The sequence below is a fragment of the Manduca sexta genome, chromosome 23 (assembly GCF_014839805.1).
Source record: "Manduca sexta isolate Smith_Timp_Sample1 chromosome 23, JHU_Msex_v1.0, whole genome shotgun sequence".
NCBI classification, from domain to species: Eukaryota; Metazoa; Arthropoda; class Insecta; order Lepidoptera; family Sphingidae; genus Manduca; species Manduca sexta.
In genome coordinates, this window is record NC_051137.1 from 11734820 (window position 1) to 11755075 (window position 20256).

General features: G+C 36.2%; 4 protein-coding genes across 4 annotated transcripts; 2 read left to right on the plus strand and 2 right to left on the minus strand.

The window, feature by feature from the left end:
• The first annotated feature begins 482 nt into the window (after positions 1-482).
• On the plus strand, positions 483-1745 carry LOC115456286 (spidroin-1-like). Its single transcript, XM_030185292.2, has 3 exons — positions 483-675; positions 744-824; positions 898-1745. Exons 1-3 carry the CDS (start codon positions 658-660, stop codon positions 1630-1632), a joined length of 834 nt encoding a protein of 277 aa, XP_030041152.1. The 5' UTR covers positions 483-657; the 3' UTR covers positions 1633-1745.
• Positions 1746-9828, minus strand: LOC115456285 (manganese-transporting ATPase 13A1). The gene is given in 11 exon segments (XM_030185290.2): positions 1746-2108; positions 2479-2622; positions 2902-3034; positions 4738-4880; positions 5166-5362; positions 5827-6070; positions 6259-6497; positions 6500-8207; positions 8825-9031; positions 9196-9285; positions 9368-9828. Coding segments are annotated over 11 exon segments (3483 nt in total). The 5' UTR covers positions 9638-9828; the 3' UTR covers positions 1746-2000.
• A 582-nt stretch (positions 9829-10410) lies between these two features.
• LOC115456262 (DNA primase large subunit) lies at positions 10411-12574 on the plus strand. Its single transcript, XM_030185256.2, has 2 exons — positions 10411-11795; positions 12092-12574. Exons 1-2 carry the CDS (start codon positions 10565-10567, stop codon positions 12331-12333), a joined length of 1473 nt encoding a protein of 490 aa, XP_030041116.1. The 5' UTR covers positions 10411-10564; the 3' UTR covers positions 12334-12574.
• An 861-nt stretch (positions 12575-13435) lies between these two features.
• LOC115456264 (Golgi apparatus protein 1) lies at positions 13436-20023 on the minus strand. Its single transcript, XM_030185258.2, has 7 exons — positions 19030-20023; positions 17242-18938; positions 17011-17158; positions 16539-16762; positions 15634-15817; positions 15444-15553; positions 13436-13627 (listed from the first exon to the last, which is right to left on the minus strand). Exons 1-7 carry the CDS (start codon positions 19787-19789, stop codon positions 13463-13465), a joined length of 3288 nt encoding a protein of 1095 aa, XP_030041118.1. The 5' UTR covers positions 19790-20023; the 3' UTR covers positions 13436-13462.
• Positions 20024-20256: the final 233 nt, after the last annotated feature.

Below are 20256 nucleotides of genomic sequence, written 5' to 3' on the forward strand. Positions count from 1 at the left end.
ATTAATGAGGGTTTGGTTCCGTAGCTTCATAATTTCACGTGATTACACGTGATCCTTACTGTAATATTCAACTACCTATCTATCAAACTATATATCTACCTACAATTATGATTTTGCAAATTGGTGTCTTGCGATTAGCGATAAGTATAAATAATGTCCTTTATTCGTCCTTATAATATGAGTGTGAGATTTTCGAATAAAGGAAAATGTAGTACACATTGTACGATACGCTGAAAGTAACTTTCCATACTAATTAGATAACCACTACTCTTTAAAAACCCAATATAATATTTTTAAAAGATGTAACTACACTAATTTGTTATAATTTATAGGTACGTGTATATAGCGCAACCGGAGATTTAACAAACAAACCGTAATTGCTGATAAAATTACTTACGAAAAATTAAAAATTGTAACATAACATCCACTTAAATTCTAATAAACAGGAATCTGTTGAAATTACCGCCTCGGTCTCACTATTTACCAATTAAAACAATTTTAGGACACGTTACGAAGTAATGCGAATAGGCAATGAGCGTGGCGGTTGGAAGGATCGTAATTGACAAACGGGCTGCCAAAGTATAAAACCGTTCGGCGGTGTGTAACACACGTTAGAAGCAGTTGTTCTGAACAACTCGACTGAACCCACCTGTAAACATGTTCAGTTATATCGCGGTAAGATTTAATAGTTATTAATCATTTGTGGAGTATCGAATGTGTTAAATAACATTGTGATTTGATAGGTTCTTTGCCTGTTGGGAGTAGCTGCGGCTGCGCCTTCCGGCATCCATGGAGCGGCTCTCGTTACTGCAGTTGATGAAGTGGTGAGCAAAACAAGAAATTGTTAATGATAATACAAATACTATAGGCTATGTTACATTTTGTGTACTCTTTCAGTCCATCCCACGCTATGGCTTCAACTATGCAGTGAACGACCCTCACACTGGTGACCATAAGGCACAAACGGAATCCCGCGATGGTGGAGTTGTGAAAGGCTCTTACTCTCTCACGGAGCCAGACGGCACCCTCAGAGTCGTCGACTATTCCGCCGATCCTGTCTCCGGATTCAATGCGGTAGTCAAACGTGTTGGCCCAGCGGCCCACCCACATACACACGTGACACATCCAGTGGTCCATAAACAGGTAGTAAGTCACGGCGCTTCAGCCCTTGTGGCGCCAGTTGGGGCTGTGCCGCTCGGGAGTGTCGCAGGTCTGGGACATGGAGGCCACGGATTAGCCCATGACGGATTTGGACTGGGTCTAGGCCACGCAGGTCTTGGTTACAGCGGTCTCGGACACGCGGGACTCGGATGGGGCCATGCAGGAATAGGTCATGCAGGATTAGGCCATGCAGGAATAGGCCTTGCAGGATTAGGCCATGCAGGAATAGGCCATGCAGGATTAGGCCATGCAGGATTAGGCCATGCAGGATTAGGCCATGCAGGAATAGGCCATGCAGGATTAGGCCATGCAGGATTAGGCCATGCAGGAATAGGCCATGCTGATATTGGACTACTCGGTCATGGAGGTCTCGGCTATGGAGGTCTCGGTCATGGAGGTCTCGGCCATGGAGGTCTCGGCCACGCTGGACTTGGTCTCGGAGGCCTCGGCTACGGTGGATTGAAACACTGAATGATTGTGACAATCACGAGTCATCGTGACCCGCTGTATTATCGCGAAATGATTCATAAATTCTGGTATAATGTGTAGTTCGAAGGAAGGGTGTTAGAAAATAAAGGCATTGATTTATTGCTTTGTTGTTTTAAAGGATAAAAATCAACACGTTAACTACACAAATTATATTTCATAAATACCGTAGACACATTTATTCGCCATACTTAAATGCACATAAATTATTTGAGCGGTTACATGAAGTTCATGCTCACGAAGACCCACTAGAGACGTATCGCTTCTTCTCTTGTTATTTACAAAAAATAATATTATCTACCTATGATAACATCAAATATATGGAACGTGGTCAAGAGACACCAGTCTGGATGCTACGCCTTTCGAAGCCGACCTTCGCCGAAGAGAATCAGGCAAAGCCGGTCCACCAGGTACGCGAACAACATATCCGCTATGAGAACTTGCACTAATATCACACGATACTGAAAACAGATAACACATCCGTAACTACACGTTGCATTAAAAATAATAACATAAGCACGCATGCGTTATTTAACTTGGACTTGAGAGGTAAGTAAATAACACGTCCATTACGTTGTCTTGCTTGTATTATGCTATCATAAGTTATAACACTGCTAAAATATAGATTATGTAACTAACACAACCATCAGAATCGACTATTCGTTTTATATGAATCACCGTCTTGCACACATATCCATCATTTGCAAAACTTTTTTTACATTATTTCCGAGTGCTATAGATTTTATTCCGGGAGTTTTTTTCAAGCTGCGGCCAAAAGTTTCATCTTATACATTAAACACGTAACATATTTTTGTAATGTTAGATACTCACATCAGGTGGGAAATAAACTATTTCGAACTTGCTGGAGAGCTCGGGGAATATGCCAGCAGCCAGCGCGAGGACCGTGCCGCCCGACACCACGATACTGTACAGTAGGGGCTTGTTGTCGCGCAATCCTTCCATGAACGGCTCGCCCTGTATAATAAACATTTAAGATCTTTAAATTATATACGGACGATTTCGATAACGATTATTGCTAACTTTGAATCAATCTCAAAAATAAATAGGTATGCATATAAATCAAACTTCCTTATTAGTCCATTTTCAATCGATTTTTGCGAATAAATAATAATTAAAGTACTCATTTAAAAAAAAAACAACATCCGATGAAAATCTTTGGATACATTCACGTTTCCGCGTAAAACGATGTTTGCATTACACGAGAGGTCTCTCGTGACTATTTTAAGTTCATACCCTGTAGTTTATAGCGAACGTAGATATCTGCAGCGCCATGGATATAATATACACGGTACTATTTAACAGATCTGCTTCGAACTCGCGCTCCTCGTCTTCTGCTAGATCCATGTCCAACTTCGGTTTAGTTTCTCTAAAATTAAAAACACATAATAGGTACTTAGTAAATACTATTTTAGGGAAAATAGTGCCCATCCTGATTTGAACCATAAATAGTGTCCGTTTTAATAAACGATCCCAATTTAATCTTTGACCCGATCCCGAGAATAAACCAATCAAAATATATCATCCGTGAACATGTCAAAAATACATTGTTTTGCTTGGTCCATTTTCGCGATGGATCGATAAAAGTGATTCCAATCACTGTTTATTGAAAACATCGATATATTTATTAAAATTGGTTATTTCTTCATAATATTTAAAATATATTATAAAATACTTTTTATGGGAATTAATCCTAAACGCAAGACATCTACTCGGTTTTCATTTATCTCTACTGGTTTAATCAATAAATCTATACTATTATATAAAGCTGAAGAGTTTGTTTGTTTGTTTGTTTGTTTGAACGCGCTAATCTCAGGAACTACCGGTCCGAACTGAAAAATTCTTTTTGCGTTGGATAGCCCTATGTTCGTGGAGTGCTATAGGCTATATATCATCACGCTATACCCAATAGGAGTGGAGCAGTAATGCCTAATCTCAGGAAGTAACGGTCCGAACTGAAAAATTCATTTTTGCGTTGGATAGCCCTTTGTTCGTGGAGTGCTATAGGCTATATATCATTACGCTATACCCAATAGGAGCGGAGCAGTAATGGTTAATCTCAGGAACTACCGGTCCGAACTGAAAAAATCTTTTGCGTTGGATAGCCCTATGTTCGTTGAGTGCTATAGGCTATATATCATCACGCTATACCCAATAGGAGCGGAGCAGTAATGCCTAATCTCAGGAACTACCGGTCTTAACTGAAAAATTCTTTTTGCGTTGGATAGCCCTTTGTTCGTGGAGTGCTATAGGCTATATATCATCACGCTATACCCAATAGAAGCGGAGCAGTAATGGTTAATCTCAGGAACTACCGGTCCAAACTGAAAAATTCTTTTTGCGTTGGATAGCCCTATGTTCGTTGAGTGCTATAGGCTATATATCATCACGCTATACCCAATAGGAGCGGAGCAGTAATGCCTAATCTCAGGAACTACCGATTGGAACTGAAAAAAATCTTTTTGTGTTGAATAGCCCTTTGTTTGTAGAGTGCTCTAAGTTATATATCATCACGCTATGACCAATAGGAGCGGAACAGTAATGGCTAAACTCAAGAACTACCAGTTTGAACTGAAAAAATCGTTTTGTGTTGGATAGCTCTTTATTTGTGGAGTACTATAGGCTGTATATCATCACGCTATGACCAATAGGAGCGGAGCAGAAATGAAACATGTTGCAAAAACGGGGACAATTTATTAGTTTGGAGAGCTTCCGTTGCGTGCGCTGCGCAAACGGTTAGAGTTATCCAACAATGATGTATGACGGGATTGTTCCTCTTAAAAAGTTCTAAAAAATATATTATAAAACAAAGACCTCCAGTGCATCTGTCTGCCTGAACGTGTTAAACTCAAAAACTACCCAACGTATTAAGATGAAATTTGGTATGGAGACAGTTTGAGACCCTGGGAAGAACATAGGCTCCGGGGAAACTACTCCTTTTATAACGAAAAACTGTAGCCTGAAAAACTTTATAACGCGGGCGGAGCCGCGGGCAAAAGCTAGTATTTAGATAATTATGATAAACATAATTAACTCAGGTGGCAACCAAATTACAAAATAAATAGTTCTTACCGCCCCGGCGACCGCGCGGTGGCCTCATTCACCAAGTATATAAGACAGAGGAAATGTACCGCGAATTGTGTCAACACAGTCATTATTGTGTACACATTGAAGATGTTTGGTAGCGGTCGCTCTTGGGACAATTGTTTTAATGGCTGGAAAATAATAAAACTTTTTAATAAAATTCATATCGCAATATACATTATAATAGCGATTCCAACACAAGATAAATCAACTTTAAATCATTGACCGTAATTATAGCGCGTATATTGTCGTACTTCAAAACCCATGCGCACGTGCTTGTGCTGCAAGCATCTTGCCCTACCAACATACCGATTCGACGTAAAGTAACAAAATAAGAAGTTTCAAGTACTTCAAATCGTTAACAAACTACGTATTTAAGATTTTGTACATCAAGCAAAAAATATATTAAAACCCACCTTCGATCTAGAAATGAACAAGAAACAAGATGCAAGTAGTAAGCTCTGCAACGTGGCCTGTGTGTCGCTGAATTTGATCCCGTCCAAGTATAGAACAGACTGACTGTACGCGAGTATGAGAGCGTTCAGTGCGAGGATCTTGAACATCTGCAGCGTAGTGACGAGCGTGCACCGACCTTGCTTGATAATGTGGCATACTGGCGACAGAAGAATATGTTAGCTATAAGTTTAAAATAGTCTGTGGATCAGTTGTCTATAGAAAATAAGATCCATTTGTATAAATGCATCGAACTTTTATTTATTACCTTCCTGTCCTTACACCTACTCCAACGTGAGGACAGAGCAACAGAAGTTGTGTTTGAAGTCTTATGTCTATCACATGATAGAGTAGCATTTAAAAGCGTCGTAGGTTAAAATAATTGAAATGAATATAAACAACACAATGTAATGACTACCCTCAAATAAAATATTACTTTATGTGTTAACTAAATGGAAAAGCAGATAAACATAATAAAATATAATTCGCACAAATATCATTACCGAATACAATTCAAAGCGATAAAACAACAAAATAATGTCCATCCTAACGATGATTGTTGTACTGTCATGACATGTTAAAAAACTAGCATGAAAAATAAACAAAAATAAAAATGTAACTCACTGCAAAGTATACTGGAAAGGCGACTTGTGAATGGCGCAGCGACGCTTGCGTCTCCCAACCTCACTAGCTGCGGCTGGTCCTCCTCGTCCAGCTCGCGCATGGCGCGGCGCAGGCGAGCCGCCGTGTCCCCGCGGGACTCGCGGGGCTCTCGCGGGCGGCGCGGCGCCTCCGCCTCCGCAGGACGCTCCTCTCGGAACTTCTCGCGGAGACGCTCAGGCGCGTTCGCTAATATGGCTACACCAACCTGCAATGTAAGATATACCCTGTTAAGAAATAGAATTGTACTTTTCATTGCGGACTACAATGCATTAGCCTTTTGCTCCAAATATTTCAATCTAGTAAAAAGTATTAGTAAAGATTTTTGGTATTCATTTATGGTCTTCTATGACTTCAGATGTTACCAGGTATTAAAATAAAAAAGTGTATACTCACATCAGCATGTTTTAAAGCTCCAACATCGTTTGTACCATCGCCACACATAAGCGTTGTGTATCCTAAAGACTTGAGGGTAACTATAACAAATTCTTTCTGTTTTGGGGCAAATCTAGCAAACACTTTTATATGGGGCATTAGTTCCAACAAAAATTTCTGATGATACTCATTGAGGAATGACAATCCTTCGCCCGTAATACACAAGTCGAATTTAGATGTTAATTGTTTTGAAGTTTTAAAGGTTGCACTGGAAGATCTACTTCTTCGTCGATGGATTTCCAGCCCCAAGTGCCTTCATTTGCTGACAATATGAGGATCTCTTCTTTCTGAGTAAACTTTAGTTCTTTAGCCACGTGACACGCTGTCAGGGGATTATCGCCCGTAATCATAACAACCGAATGCGATGCGTTTACTATTTCTGCTATAGCCTTCTTGGAATCATTCTTTAAGGGACAAGATATGATAACAAAGCCAGCGAAAGTCAAATCCGATTCGATATCCTCCCGTGAGAAATCTCTGATTTGTTGTGAAGTTAATTTACCTAATTGTCTATAACCTAGCGCCAAAACTCTCGCACCTCTTCTGGATAATGTTAAATAAACGTGATCATAATGACTAGGGACCTCTTTGAGCATCGGTTTGATTGTCTCGGGAGCGCCTTTGACACTGCTAATGTAATAGGTTTCCATAAATCCGCGCTCGTTCACTTGATAACCGGCAATCACCGACATCCTTTTAAGGGCACTAGAAAAATGGTTTCTGTGAACTATTTTCAGACCAGGTGATTTACCTTTCTTTGGTACAACAGCATCCCCTTTGGTAAGATTCCATTCAGCAGCTTTTAAAGTTGCTTTTTCCAACGGATCGCCTACAACTCCGTCGTCAAGCTGGACGAGAGAGTTGCAAGTTGCCAACACTTGAACAGTCTCTATAGGAGCTTGCGATAGTGGAACAACAACGGCGTCTTTATGATCTCCAATTCCTGCTACGCCTTCAACTACCAAGTTGTCACTAGTCAGTGTACCAGTTTTGTCGAAACAACAAATTTCAACTTTCCCGGCAAATGGTATCCTAAATGGTTCCGTACAAAAAACGGCTAACTTGGAGAGTGATAGTAAAGACGTGTTTACTGCTAAAGACAATTCTATCGGCAATTCCGGTGGCACAACAGATGTTAAAATTAAAGTACATTCCAAGAATAATTTATATCTGTTCCTTTCTGGATCTTCACAACCCTTAATCCACACATACGCAGCAGCAGCGATAGCGAAAATCAATAAGAACATGATAAACCCAAATGTTTCCAAATTGTTAGCTGTTACTCTTTTAACTCCAAACAAAATAGTCCTTAACAATTTTCCTTGTGATGTGTTGAAGCCATTGCGTATGACATAACCAATGCAGCCATTATCAGGTGACTTCAGGGCTGAGGTGACATTTTTGCTTGGTGATGAATGTTGGACTATTTTCGTGCCACCGAACAGCATGTGTAGCTTGCCATCTGCCTCAGGATCCAAGTTCTGTTTGAGGTTCTTTTCATTTTCAATGGCTTCCTTCATTTGTGGCACACTTTCGCCCGTTAACATAGACTCGTCTACGATACAAGAACCTCTAAGTAGAACAATGTCACAGGGGACTAAATTCTCATTGACTGACCTTGTTAGAGACACAATGTCACCCGGTAACAACTGATCGCTCATAATTTGTCTCCATCGCCTGTTCCTATACACATTGATGTTGTAGGGTTTGTTGCCCATTTTTCTTATCTCGGCCATGTTTCTTAGTTGTTGTTGCACTAAAGTGCATTCGAACATCACAAGCATGACAAGTGTGAATATTGAATAGTACCAATACTTATCCAAGCACCAGAGAGCCACACAAAACACTTGAAACACAAAGAATGGTGCTGTAGCTCTTTCTTTGAAAAGTTCCATGAACTCTGGAACAACCTGAAAACAAATGAAAGTATTATTAATATTAATCATTTAGTTCAATGTGTGTATTCTTATTTAACTTCATAATTCTTTAACAATAATGCAACTACAAAGTGCCAAGAGTGGCTTGTTACCATTTATGCTGCAACAGACCAACCAATTGACACAATTATTTACATAGGATAGTTTATTGAATGACTTCCCTTAGATGATCCAATTGTGTAGTGTCCCCAAAGATTATTATTCTACAAAGAATTTATTGGAGGCATATACACCAACAAATACAGGAAGGTCATAAATGAAATGTTGTGTTAGTGTACAAGCTTAATATTCCATTAATAATTCATGTTAATATGCAGAGACGAGTTTATACCAAAATTTGCAAAGTTTATTGAGTAAACAATTTTTTATACATTGCTTGTAATAAAACCTACTGACCTAGTATTATCTTTAACAAGGCTGGTAAAACCATAAATTAATATTCAATGTATAAAAATAATATTATAATATACAAAGCGATGTCATGGTTTAATCTGCATTTTCATGCAAAACATATGAATTGTTTTACAGTGTGATGTTGACATGAAAAATTCAAATTATCCAGGGTGTTAATTATAACATAAATTATTTACCATTGTCATTTCATTTTTGCCAAACTCCTTTTCTGCTAGATCCAATGACTCATCATCTAAAAATCCTTTGGATTCCATGTACTCCTCATATGTCTTGTGGATTGGAAACTCAACAGTGTTGAACCTCTTTTTGTCCCAGTCATAAACATACTTGCTTTTTTGGAATATGAACCAGACATCTGGATTGATACTGTCTTTTTTTGTGGACTGAAATAAATGATAAGATAATGTCATCTTATTTATCCTGAGTTTGTCAAAGTATATATTAAAAAATATTCTCATTTAAATTAATTACTTAATAAGAAATCAGTAGACATAAATAAAAGATAATTATTTAAGCTAAAGGAATTATTTTAATATATTCAACAAACCTTTGTATGGTGTAGCCTGACAATTTCAGACGATCCATTGTTAGATGTTGGAACAACCTTCACAATCTCTGCTTGAATTGGGTCTTTAACCTAAAAACATGTCATCACATATGAATTAAACATATTGTATTGTTTTAAAAAAAAATATATAAATTCAATGGGAACCACTTACCGATGAACACGAAAGGAAACACTGAATATGGACACTCCAATAACAACACAAACAGATCAAAATTTGTATAACAGCAATAGCAGACACGGTAACAAATCCGGCTTCGAAATTATCCTCGAACCCATATACTACAATCCAAGAATAAAACACCAACGGGTATATAATCAGGAAAGGCAGCACCGTGCCTTGTAGAACAGTTGGCACTGGCTTAAATAGCTGTGTATATTCAACTAAATCGTCTAGTGACGATTGCTTCTTATTAGATCCCATCGTTATATATCAATTCAACTATGAATAAAATTATATAGTTCGCTTAATAGTGCAGGATATAATCAAACATATTTTACCGCATGACACGGAGAAGGGAGTCTAAAATTTAAACAGATTTTAATTTTCTTGAGTTTACTACGCTTGACAGATTGACAAGCAGACAGAATCAGGAGGGGAATGTGCGGGGAAAAGTAGTTGTAAATCACCGGAAATAACGTGCCAACTGCCAAGTATGCGTGTCACATGTTTCCATTATACGCAGATAAATTTTGTTCGTTCAAGTTTATTATGCATTACTTGATATCATAACTAGAAACACTTTGTTTCGCACAAAATCAAATAAAACTAGCGGAAATCAAATGAAAAGATTATATATACTTACTTAATTTCCTTTTTTAATCCATCTTCCATAATTCCATTATCTCATTTAAGTCCATCTATATCTATCATACTTTATTTATATGGGAACTTAAAATAAAATGTCAATATAGGTAAGAAAAAAAAAAATAGGCTGTATGGCTGAGAGTCTTTGCCCTCTCCTTAAGGAGTTCTCCTCTCCTTCTTAGCTCAAGGTCCATTTTCATACATTTTGTTTCGGCTTTAATCTGGGTAACTAAACAAGTATTGGCAAGTAAAGAATTTAAATTCCTTACTTGCCAATACTTGTTTAGTTACCCAGATTAAAGCCGAAACAAAATGTATGAAAATGGACCTTGAGCTACCACCTTAAATCAAACCAAAAAAAGGAAAATAATTATGTCAACTGCTAGACGTCATGTCAATTTGACATCTAACTATAAAAAAGGCGCGAAATGTTCGTTGTTATTTCTCACAGATTGTGAAATGTAATTCAATGAATAAAGATAATAAGTGTTATTAGTTACCAATTTGAGTTTTTAATACGGCTAATTTTATGAGGGATACAAAATGGATTTTAAATTGAAACGAAAATCCATAAAAACTCCAATAAGTGGTAGTTTAAAAGAAACATATCCTCACGATTTACAATTTTATAAGGTACCACCGACATGCGATATTAATCTTCAAGAATTTGAAACATTGGCTTTGGAGAGAGTCACATTATTACGGACTTTAGCAACCGCAACGACGTTAAAAGGTCTTCGATTAAATTCAGAAGAGTATACAGAATACGTTTTGGGAGAACTTAGAACTCAGGGCTTAAAGTACTATGCAAGATTATGTGAAAAATCGGGTTGCGCAGAAACTGCTGCAGACTTCGAGGCGCGACGTAAAGATCACATTGCTCACTTCATCCTCCGTTTGGCTTATTGTAGAACTGAAGAACTAAGGAGATGGTTTGTAGCAAGAGAAATGGAATTGTTCAAAATGCGTTTTGCAGTGATGAGAGGCGAGGCTGTAGACGTATTTTTCAAGCTGAACAACCTCTGTTACACCAATATAACTGACAATGAAAAGAATGAAATCATTCATTATTTAAGAGAGTGCCTTCCTTATCAAAATATAGATAACATGAAATTCTACAAAGTAAAGTTTTACGAAGTATTGGACTTGGTTAAAACTAGAAAAGTATATCTTAGTGGTGGTTATGCCTATATACCTCACAGAGATTTTATATCAGTTCTTTCTGCATTATATAGAACACATTTAAGACAGAGTTTAGCCATAGCATCTCAACATCTTGGTGAAATAGAACAAGATGAACGATTGGTCAGTTTACTGAAGGGATTGCACCAATCATACTCTGGCAATGACTATAGTGAAACGAAATCTGTAGTACCAATTGAATCTTTGGACTCTCTTTCATTAAAATCATTCCCGCTCTGCATGAGGCAGCTACATGAGCAATTGAGAATGGCTCACCACTTGAAACATGGAGGGAGGTTGCAATATGGCCTATTCCTTAAAGGTATTGGTGTTACTCTAGAGGATTCCTTAAGATTTTGGAGGGATGAATTCACAAAAATAATGGAGCTTGATAAATTTGAAAAACAATATGCATACAATGTGAGATATAATTATGGTAAAGAAGGTAGTAAGCGAAACTACTCTCCTTTCACCTGTTTGAAAATAATAAACACACCGGTTGGTCCAGGGGACTGTCATGGATGTCCTTACAGGCATTGTGATACTAGCAATTTGAAAAACAAACTACTGGGATATGGATATGATCCACAAGGTAAATGATTAATGGATTTTGTAAAGTGAATTTTGGTTTGAAGTTCTTTTTTACCGATTAAGAGTGTGTAACTGAAGAATTCTTTCATCTACACCTATAAAAATGCATAAATGATGTCAATAATTTCACTGCCTCGGCATAGTTGTATTATGGCACATCTGCACTGAGGTCTCGGGTGCGATCCCAGGGTAATTAGCACTTGAGCTTACCAGGAACATTCGCTAGTGGTAGTTGCTAAATAGCAATGAACAGAAATAACCCGTTTGTATTATAAAAATTTTGTACTTTTTTTTCAGCTGTCCACGAAGTGGTCGACTTGGCAAAGAAAGGACACTACCAAATAGCATGCAGTAAATATTTTGACACTGTTCATAATGAAGATGTTGGATTAGGTATTAATCACCCCAATCAGTACTTTGAGGAAAGTCAAAAGATTATCAAGGGTGGCATTAAAGTGGAGCCCAAAAAGGAGAAAGTAACTATTAAGAAAGAGGAAATTGATGATTTGGAAGGAATGGATTTTGATGAACCACTTTGACTTAACATATAAATAGGTAAAAAATCTATGCTATCAATAAAACCAGATGTAAATTGGTATAAAAACCATTAACTGTATGGTGTATACTAGCCTATTTCCTGAAATGTAAATTAACATTTATATATTTAAATAATTCCTGTTGATTCTCAGCTTTTAGTAAATATTACCATATCTATTGTTTACGTAGTAAGTTTTCATAGAACTACAGCAAATAAAATAGACAATAAGTGTGATGTGTTTATTTCTGGTAAATTATTGGGTAATGCACCTATTTTAATAATCACAATATTACTGGCATAAGGGTCGTCCATTAATCACGTGATGTTTTTTAGTCACTTCTTAACGCCCTCCCCTGTCCCTGGTGTGTGAGGTTTTAGACTACCCCTCCCCGCCCTACCCTAAATCAGGTGTATTTTTTTCCGTACAAAGTATATTTACATTTTTAGATTAAATCGAGCGGTCAACGAAAAATAATAAAATACACGATATATCTCATTACCACCCCTCGCTCTCTCCTTGTGATATTTCGTGATTTTATTTCCGAACCCCTCCTCGCCCTTCGAGCCTCACGTGATTAATGGACGACCCCGTATATGTATAATAAAAATAGTTACAAGATAAAACAAGTTTTGCTAAAATAAAGGGTAAATTAAAAACTTTAACTGACAAGTATCACGATGATTGTAATTATTGATAACTTTATGAAACGTTGTTATGCCTGCAATTATCACCTGCACGTTATATTCTTGCAGATTATATCTTTGTCACTAGATCAATTTTATGATTACAAAGTCAATGTTATTATAAAGGAAACGAAAAATACAAAACAAACACCCCCGAAGGGATATGCAAAGGCGCAACAAGGACACCCACTTTTCGCCAAGTGTCGTCCGTCCCATGACGTGATAAAGGGGCGAGCCTATCTTCTTATCCGGCACAAATTCCAGACTCCAGGCTGATACTGAGCAGGAAACCCAAATATCACTTTGCCCGACCCGGGATCCGAACCCGTATGCTGCCGTACCACGTATGCAGTACAACTACGCCACCGAGGCCGTCTATGGAGTAATATAAAGGAGTAAAAACAATGAAACTATAACAATATTTTTGAAATTATTTAATTGGTATACTATTTCCTTTTAACATACATAGCTTTCTTAGTCATGCGACCACAATATAAACCAAATATAAAAATTAGACCTATTATAGATATTCCTACAACTAAAAAGTATTTCTTTGATGGAGAGGTTGAAATCTCATCATACATATCACCAAAATTCTCAATCACATTCATCTGCAAACAAAAAATATGGATTAAGTATATTAAAAATCTTCTAAACTGAAATAAAAATCACATGCAAAATCAACAAAAATAATTGCTTATTGTCATAAGTCATAAGATCCTAGCGCATGAATCATCATCAATCCGCTATATAAACTATTATTTCCATGCATCAACAATAAATGTAAATTATATTTATTTTATCAATTCCTATAAAACTCTTACACCAATTTGTACACATTTGTACGCGATGGAATCTGACCCTGAAACATACGTAGCATTGGTGTCGCTGAGGAGAGGGGGAGCGGCAGGGGCGGCCTACCCCGGCTGGCACTTTTAGAGAGGCGCCAAGATGTCTTAAATAAAATAAAATCTTATAGCTTACTAGCGACCCACCCCGACTTCGCACGGGTGCAATGCTGATACTAAAGAAAGTACAGAAAAACTGTGAACGTTGTATATAAAAACATAGCGGCCCGCTCTGGCTTCGCATGGGTATAACATAACAAAATAACAGTATTTCTCCACTATTTAATGGATGTTATTACAGTAAAACCCGTTTAAGACGATTTCACAGGGACTCAACCAAAAACGCGTCTTAAGCGGGAAAGCGTATTATGCGGGATATAGGGAAATAAAAAACGGACCTACTACATACGTATGTATTAATATCAGGTATTGAATTGTACATTTAAAAATTATGTACGTTATATAAAATGCCGTGTATCTATCACGTTATTTAAAATAATCACTTGTTTTAGTTTGACAAAAAGATTTTGAGGCATTAGCAATTACAAGATTTTCAACGTAATTTAACTTTTGTAGTGCGTCTTCGCTTTGATTCAAAGAAGTTACATAGCGTCTTAAATCATTAACTGCTGATAATGCCTGGGCGTGTGACAAAATCGGAGTTGACGCAGAGGTAATATGTGTTGGCGTTAGGGCGTATTAAACGGGATGACGAATCGTACTATGCGTTAAAGAATGTATGAAAACATGTCTCAAGTTGCAGGGACCGATGCAAAATGGCGTATTATGCGAGAAACCGTATTAAGCGTGATCGTATTAAACGGGTTCTACTGTATATACATATAAACCTTCCTCTTGAATCACTCTATCTATTAAAAAAAGCCGCATCAAAATCCGTTGCGTAGTTTTAAAGATTTAAGGCGATACCTCAAGGTCCATTTTCATACATTTTGTTTCACCTTTAATCTGGGTAACTAAACAAGTATTGGCAAGTAAAGAATTTAAATTCACGTCTAGTTAGTGATTAGTTCTCGCAGTTGAAAGAAAAACGTAAAAATAATTAATAATCATGGATATTTCTGCCTTTAAAATTTCGTCATATTAAATTAGAGAAAGCGCCTTTGTTTTATACTATGTAGTGATATTAGAACTTGGTATTTTATCTTTTATCGCAAGTACCAGTGGAGGGGTGCGTAGAGTAATTTTGTTGTTGAAATGGAGCATTTTATTTATATTTTTGTTCAGTGCCTTATAGCATCGAATTTTAGATTAACCCCGGGCGGTAAAAATCCAATTTACGTCACTGATATGTAATCGGTATATTATTTATAGATTTTTTTTTATATCGTGAGGTTTTTATCGTATTTGCATTGTACATTTATTGAATGTCATTGACCCGAGTACATACGTTTTGGTAAAATAGTGGACTATATTCTACCGGTATAAAGTATTTTACTATCAGCCAACTCAAACGTCACTCAACAAGCTGAAAGAAAGCCTTTTCATAATAGTGCCTGTTTTTATTTCTTGGAATTTTGAATCACAACACATTAAAATAATTTCATCTATGTCAACTTACCGCTGCAACATGTTTATACATCTCTAATCTACTTGACAAAGCTTTTTCACAGGGTGCTTCTAATTTTCTGTTACTATCATCATTGAGAATTATTTTCAAACATTTGAGACCTACAAAAACAATATAATTCATTAAACTTCATTTTAAATCAATATATGAACGTAATACTATAAGATTCAGGATTTCTTACGTCTTCCTGCACCATGTTCGAGATCTTTACAATATTTTAATAAATCTAATGCGCATGCGCGTTCTAGCAACGGGTCAGCTTCAATGTCCACTTCAGCCTCTTCAATTATTTGAGCCACTTCACGTGCGCATTCCGCAGAGACTATTTTACGATTTAAAAGGGCATTTTTAAGACATTCTTCTACCTGTAAAGGGAGATATTAGCTTAGTTTAATACCGGCTTCTTCATAATGCAACATAACTGATTATTACCATGTTATCATACTTTTACTAATATTAGAAATGCGAAAGTTTGTGAAAGTGTTTGTATGTTGTTAGAACTAAAATCGAAAACAGCTAAACGGATTTGAATGACATTTGGCATGCGCGTGGACCATGTCTTGTATTAAGACTTAGGCTATTTTACCGCGCTAATTTGCTCCCATGGGAAATAATTCATTTTTTTTATGTAATTTTTAAATAGATGGCATTAGTTTCGTATAGGTGGCGCTATGAATAACTGCTTTGTAAGTGACTTGTAGCAGGAAAGGCTTTTCACGCGGACGAAGCCGCAAGCAACTTGTCTTATATATGATATAAGTAATCCAGAAACTAATCTTGTTATGTTTGTCTGTCATAATTTATCCTTGTATAGAATAAAACGCAATTTTACAAAAATAAATAAATATTCTACATAAATTTATGATTGCGCCAAGCAAAGAGAAGAACGAAAGAACTTTTGTAAGCATGTATCCGATTGATGTTAAATCTATAATGTGTTCTGTTCAATGATAACAATGTATGGTGGAGTATGATAAAATCACTAATAGGTTAGGTGCTTTATTTTTTTACAATGTTATTAACAGATTGTGATAACAAATTAATTAATTGGATCAAAAATATACTGTATGGTATTACAATAACTACCTTTCCATCCGCAGTCGTAATATCTTCTTTTGCTGCACAAATCGTTTGTATTTCAGCTTTACATAACTTTCCAAGGAGAGGATCCAATCGATAATTTAAAGCTTGTTCCTTAAGTATATTCGCTAATTCGTTTTCGCAAGTATTCGTTAATTTGGATTCCCTGAACTTCTCTTTTAGGCAATATAATACTTTTCCTTGAAGTTCAACATCCTGGGGCTGACTAGCTGTAACAAACACAAACTTAAAACTTAACGTAAAATCATTTTATGAATGTTCCATTTAACATTACATATGTATTTTCATTTAAATAGCAATATTCAACAAGAACCTCTGAACACAATTTATTTATATCATGCTTTGCAAGCTTTAATCTAACTAGGGTAAAAATATGTTATCTGGTTTTCATTCTATTATTAGTTCCAGTACAAAAACTTTATAAGGAAAAATATGTAATAAATTACAAACTACATACCAAGTACATCTGAACAGAATTTACTAATATCAGTTTTGCAAGCATTTATCAAATTGATGTTAAATCTATAATCTGTGTTTTGTTCTATCATCCTGTTCACTACAACAAATTTGCACTTATTTTCAAAGTTGATTTCTTGCCGATGACTCTGAAAAAACAATGTTATTTAGATACAACTAAAACTTATATGTATTTGTACTGCATAGTCCTTAAACAAGTGGCAGTAAATACCTTTAAACAATCAAATATTTTAGATGGCTCTGTTTTATGACAATATAAGTCTATCATATCACTGCAAGTTGTCATCAAATGATAATCAATGGCGCTGTCTGTGAACTCTTGCTTCCTGACTACAAATAAGGCTTTTCTGCAACCATCTGTCAATTTTCCTTTAGCTGTTTGGAGGCATTCCAAAGCTGCTGATTCACCATGAGGAATCATAGAACAGTATGTATCTAGGTCGAATTTGCAGGCTTCTTTTAGGTCTGGATCTAAATCAATATTTTCTTTCTGTTGGAATAACTGACTTCTTAACTGTTGTCGACATTCTTTGACAATTGTATGCTTTCTTCGGGTAATAGTATCATTTCGAACAATTTCACTTAAACATGCTACAACTTGACCTTTAGTTTGAGCTTTTGGACAAAATCTGACTACATATGACTTACATGCATTTTTAAATTTCCTTGTAAATCTATAATTTTTTAATGCAATCAACTGTTCATGTTCAATTGCAGCCCTGCATTTCAAATTAGATTTTATTTCTGGTTCATTTTTGTGAGCAATTAAGCATTCCATAATATCATCTTCATCTCTTTTACTTTGGAGCTCAGAAGAGCATAGCCTCTCTATGGGAACTCTGCAGTTTAAATTAACAACTGCATTCAATTCTATATGATCACTTTGTGTTTCAGTAAAATTAGTGACTATTTCTTTACATTTGGGTGTTAGATCTTTGATTTTGCTCTGCAGACATGATATTTCCTCTCCTTTGCCTGTGGTATCTAGGCAAAGGTTAGCTAAATCATCCATACAAGTATCCTCTATTTCTGGTAACAGATCCACACTCACAGCTCTTTGCCTCATTACTCTTTTAACCTGTTGTTCACATGCAGGTTTTAATTTACCTTTTAGTTCAGAATTATAAGCATAATTATAAAGACAAGGGAATATCAAAGGGTCTTTATCGGATTGTTGTTCATTTGCATCAGCCCACTGGAGTTTGGCCTTACAAACAGTAACAGCATCATATTTACATGCTTTATACAACTGAGGATCTAGTTTAAAGTCACGAGACACAAAGTACTGGATTTGCAATAATGCTGTTTCACATTCTGTGTTCATTGAATCAGTTCCCAATTTTTCCATTAGACATGACATGACTCTACCATTGCCACCATCGACTTCTCTACAGGCTGCATCTACTACAGGCTTGCATGCCTTCCGTAAGATGGGATCAACTCTCCAATCTTCACCAGGATCTGCCTCTTGTACTAAAATTTCTAAAGATTTTTGACACAACATACTTATTCTCTTTTCTTTCTTCCTTCTTGGCCTAGCATGATCCATCAAGCAATGTATGGTCTTTCCACCAGCCTCAATACCTCTACACAATATAGTTATATCATTCGCACAATTTTGCATTAACTCCGGTGAGAGTCTATAATCATCCATCAACATTTTCCTATGATCATTTATTTCTGCAGTGCATTCTGGGGAAATTTTTGTGCTTTCATTTCTTGAAACATTTTCTAAACATAATAAAATTTGTGCAAGTCTCACGTCTTTGTCATCAACAACTCCTTTTCTACAACGATATTTCCTTATGTCCTCCTTGCAGGATTTTACCATACCTCTACTCATTTTATAGTTCATTGCTATGTTTCTTTGATCATAGAATAATTGGTCCTGACATTTCTTCCTCATACCTGTAAATCAAGGAATTAGCATATCATATCAAAATTAACAAAGAACACATTATGTACTTTATTGATTAAACAATAAGGTAATATTACACACCATTCTCATATTTATGTCTCAGCAGGCATTTGTACATCAACCAAGAGCCAGGAATTTCATCAGGACAAAAACTCTTTTGTTCCAAATTGCATGCAGCGAAAACAATTTTATCTAACTGCAGAGTGCTGTATTTCATCTCATTTAAAGCAGTTATTTCAGCTTGACAGTCAGAGCTAAGTGACTGTTCATAGTTTTGTAAGCACTTCAATGTTTCCGTCTGAGACAAGCTTTTTGGATCAGGTGATATTCTACCACAATTATGATCTTTCACGTCAGTATAACACTTCATAATAAAATTAGCTGTAATTTGCCAATCATTAAATAAAAGAGATTCAATTTTATTTATCATTCTATAACAATTTTTGTCAACAGCACTTGGCTTCTTTTTTAATATGCAGTCTATAGTGTAATCAGTAGGGCCAAGACAATTCGATATTACAGAATCCTCCTTGCATGGTTCTCTTAATTTCTTATATAGAAATGAGTTGTCAATGAGGTCCACTTGATGTGCCCACAGTTTTTGTTGACAAGTAAACGGGATCTGCGTCTTGTTATACGACGCGTTGAGTGCGCACGATATGAGAGCGAAGTTATCGTCTAATTGCGAACACAATTTGTGATACAAAGCACATTCGCTAGCATCCCAATACACTTTATCCCTAGAAATTCTATCGTACGCTCGGCGCGCATGGGCATCTTTAACGCTAACAGCACACGCTGTCACAACCCAAAATAACATCTTCATCATAAATGGTAACATTTTGCAATGTACCGGCTAGTAATTATACGTTCGTACTTAAATTATTAAACAATTATCATTTTCGAGATATAATGTCGCTGGTAACTTTCATTGTAACTATATAAGTAACACAAATAGAAACGATTTTCTATGTAGTTATTTAAAACTGAAATAATATAAATCCCCTCGAAATTGTAATATAAAAATACAGCCGTAAGGACTAAAAATTAATAATGAATAAAGATTATAAATTGTGTGTTTGTGAATAATGAATGAAACAAAAATGACATTTAGGTATAGAGATGGAAAATCGGTTGGGATTATGTAGTCGATATATCAACATATCTTTATATTTTGTGTTAAAATCGATTCTATGACTGTAAATTAGGCAGTTCGAGACAATTATATCAAAGTATTTTTTTTATATCAAGAATTAAAAAAAATGATTAACCCATCCTATATAATGATCCCCAACAAAGCATCAATAA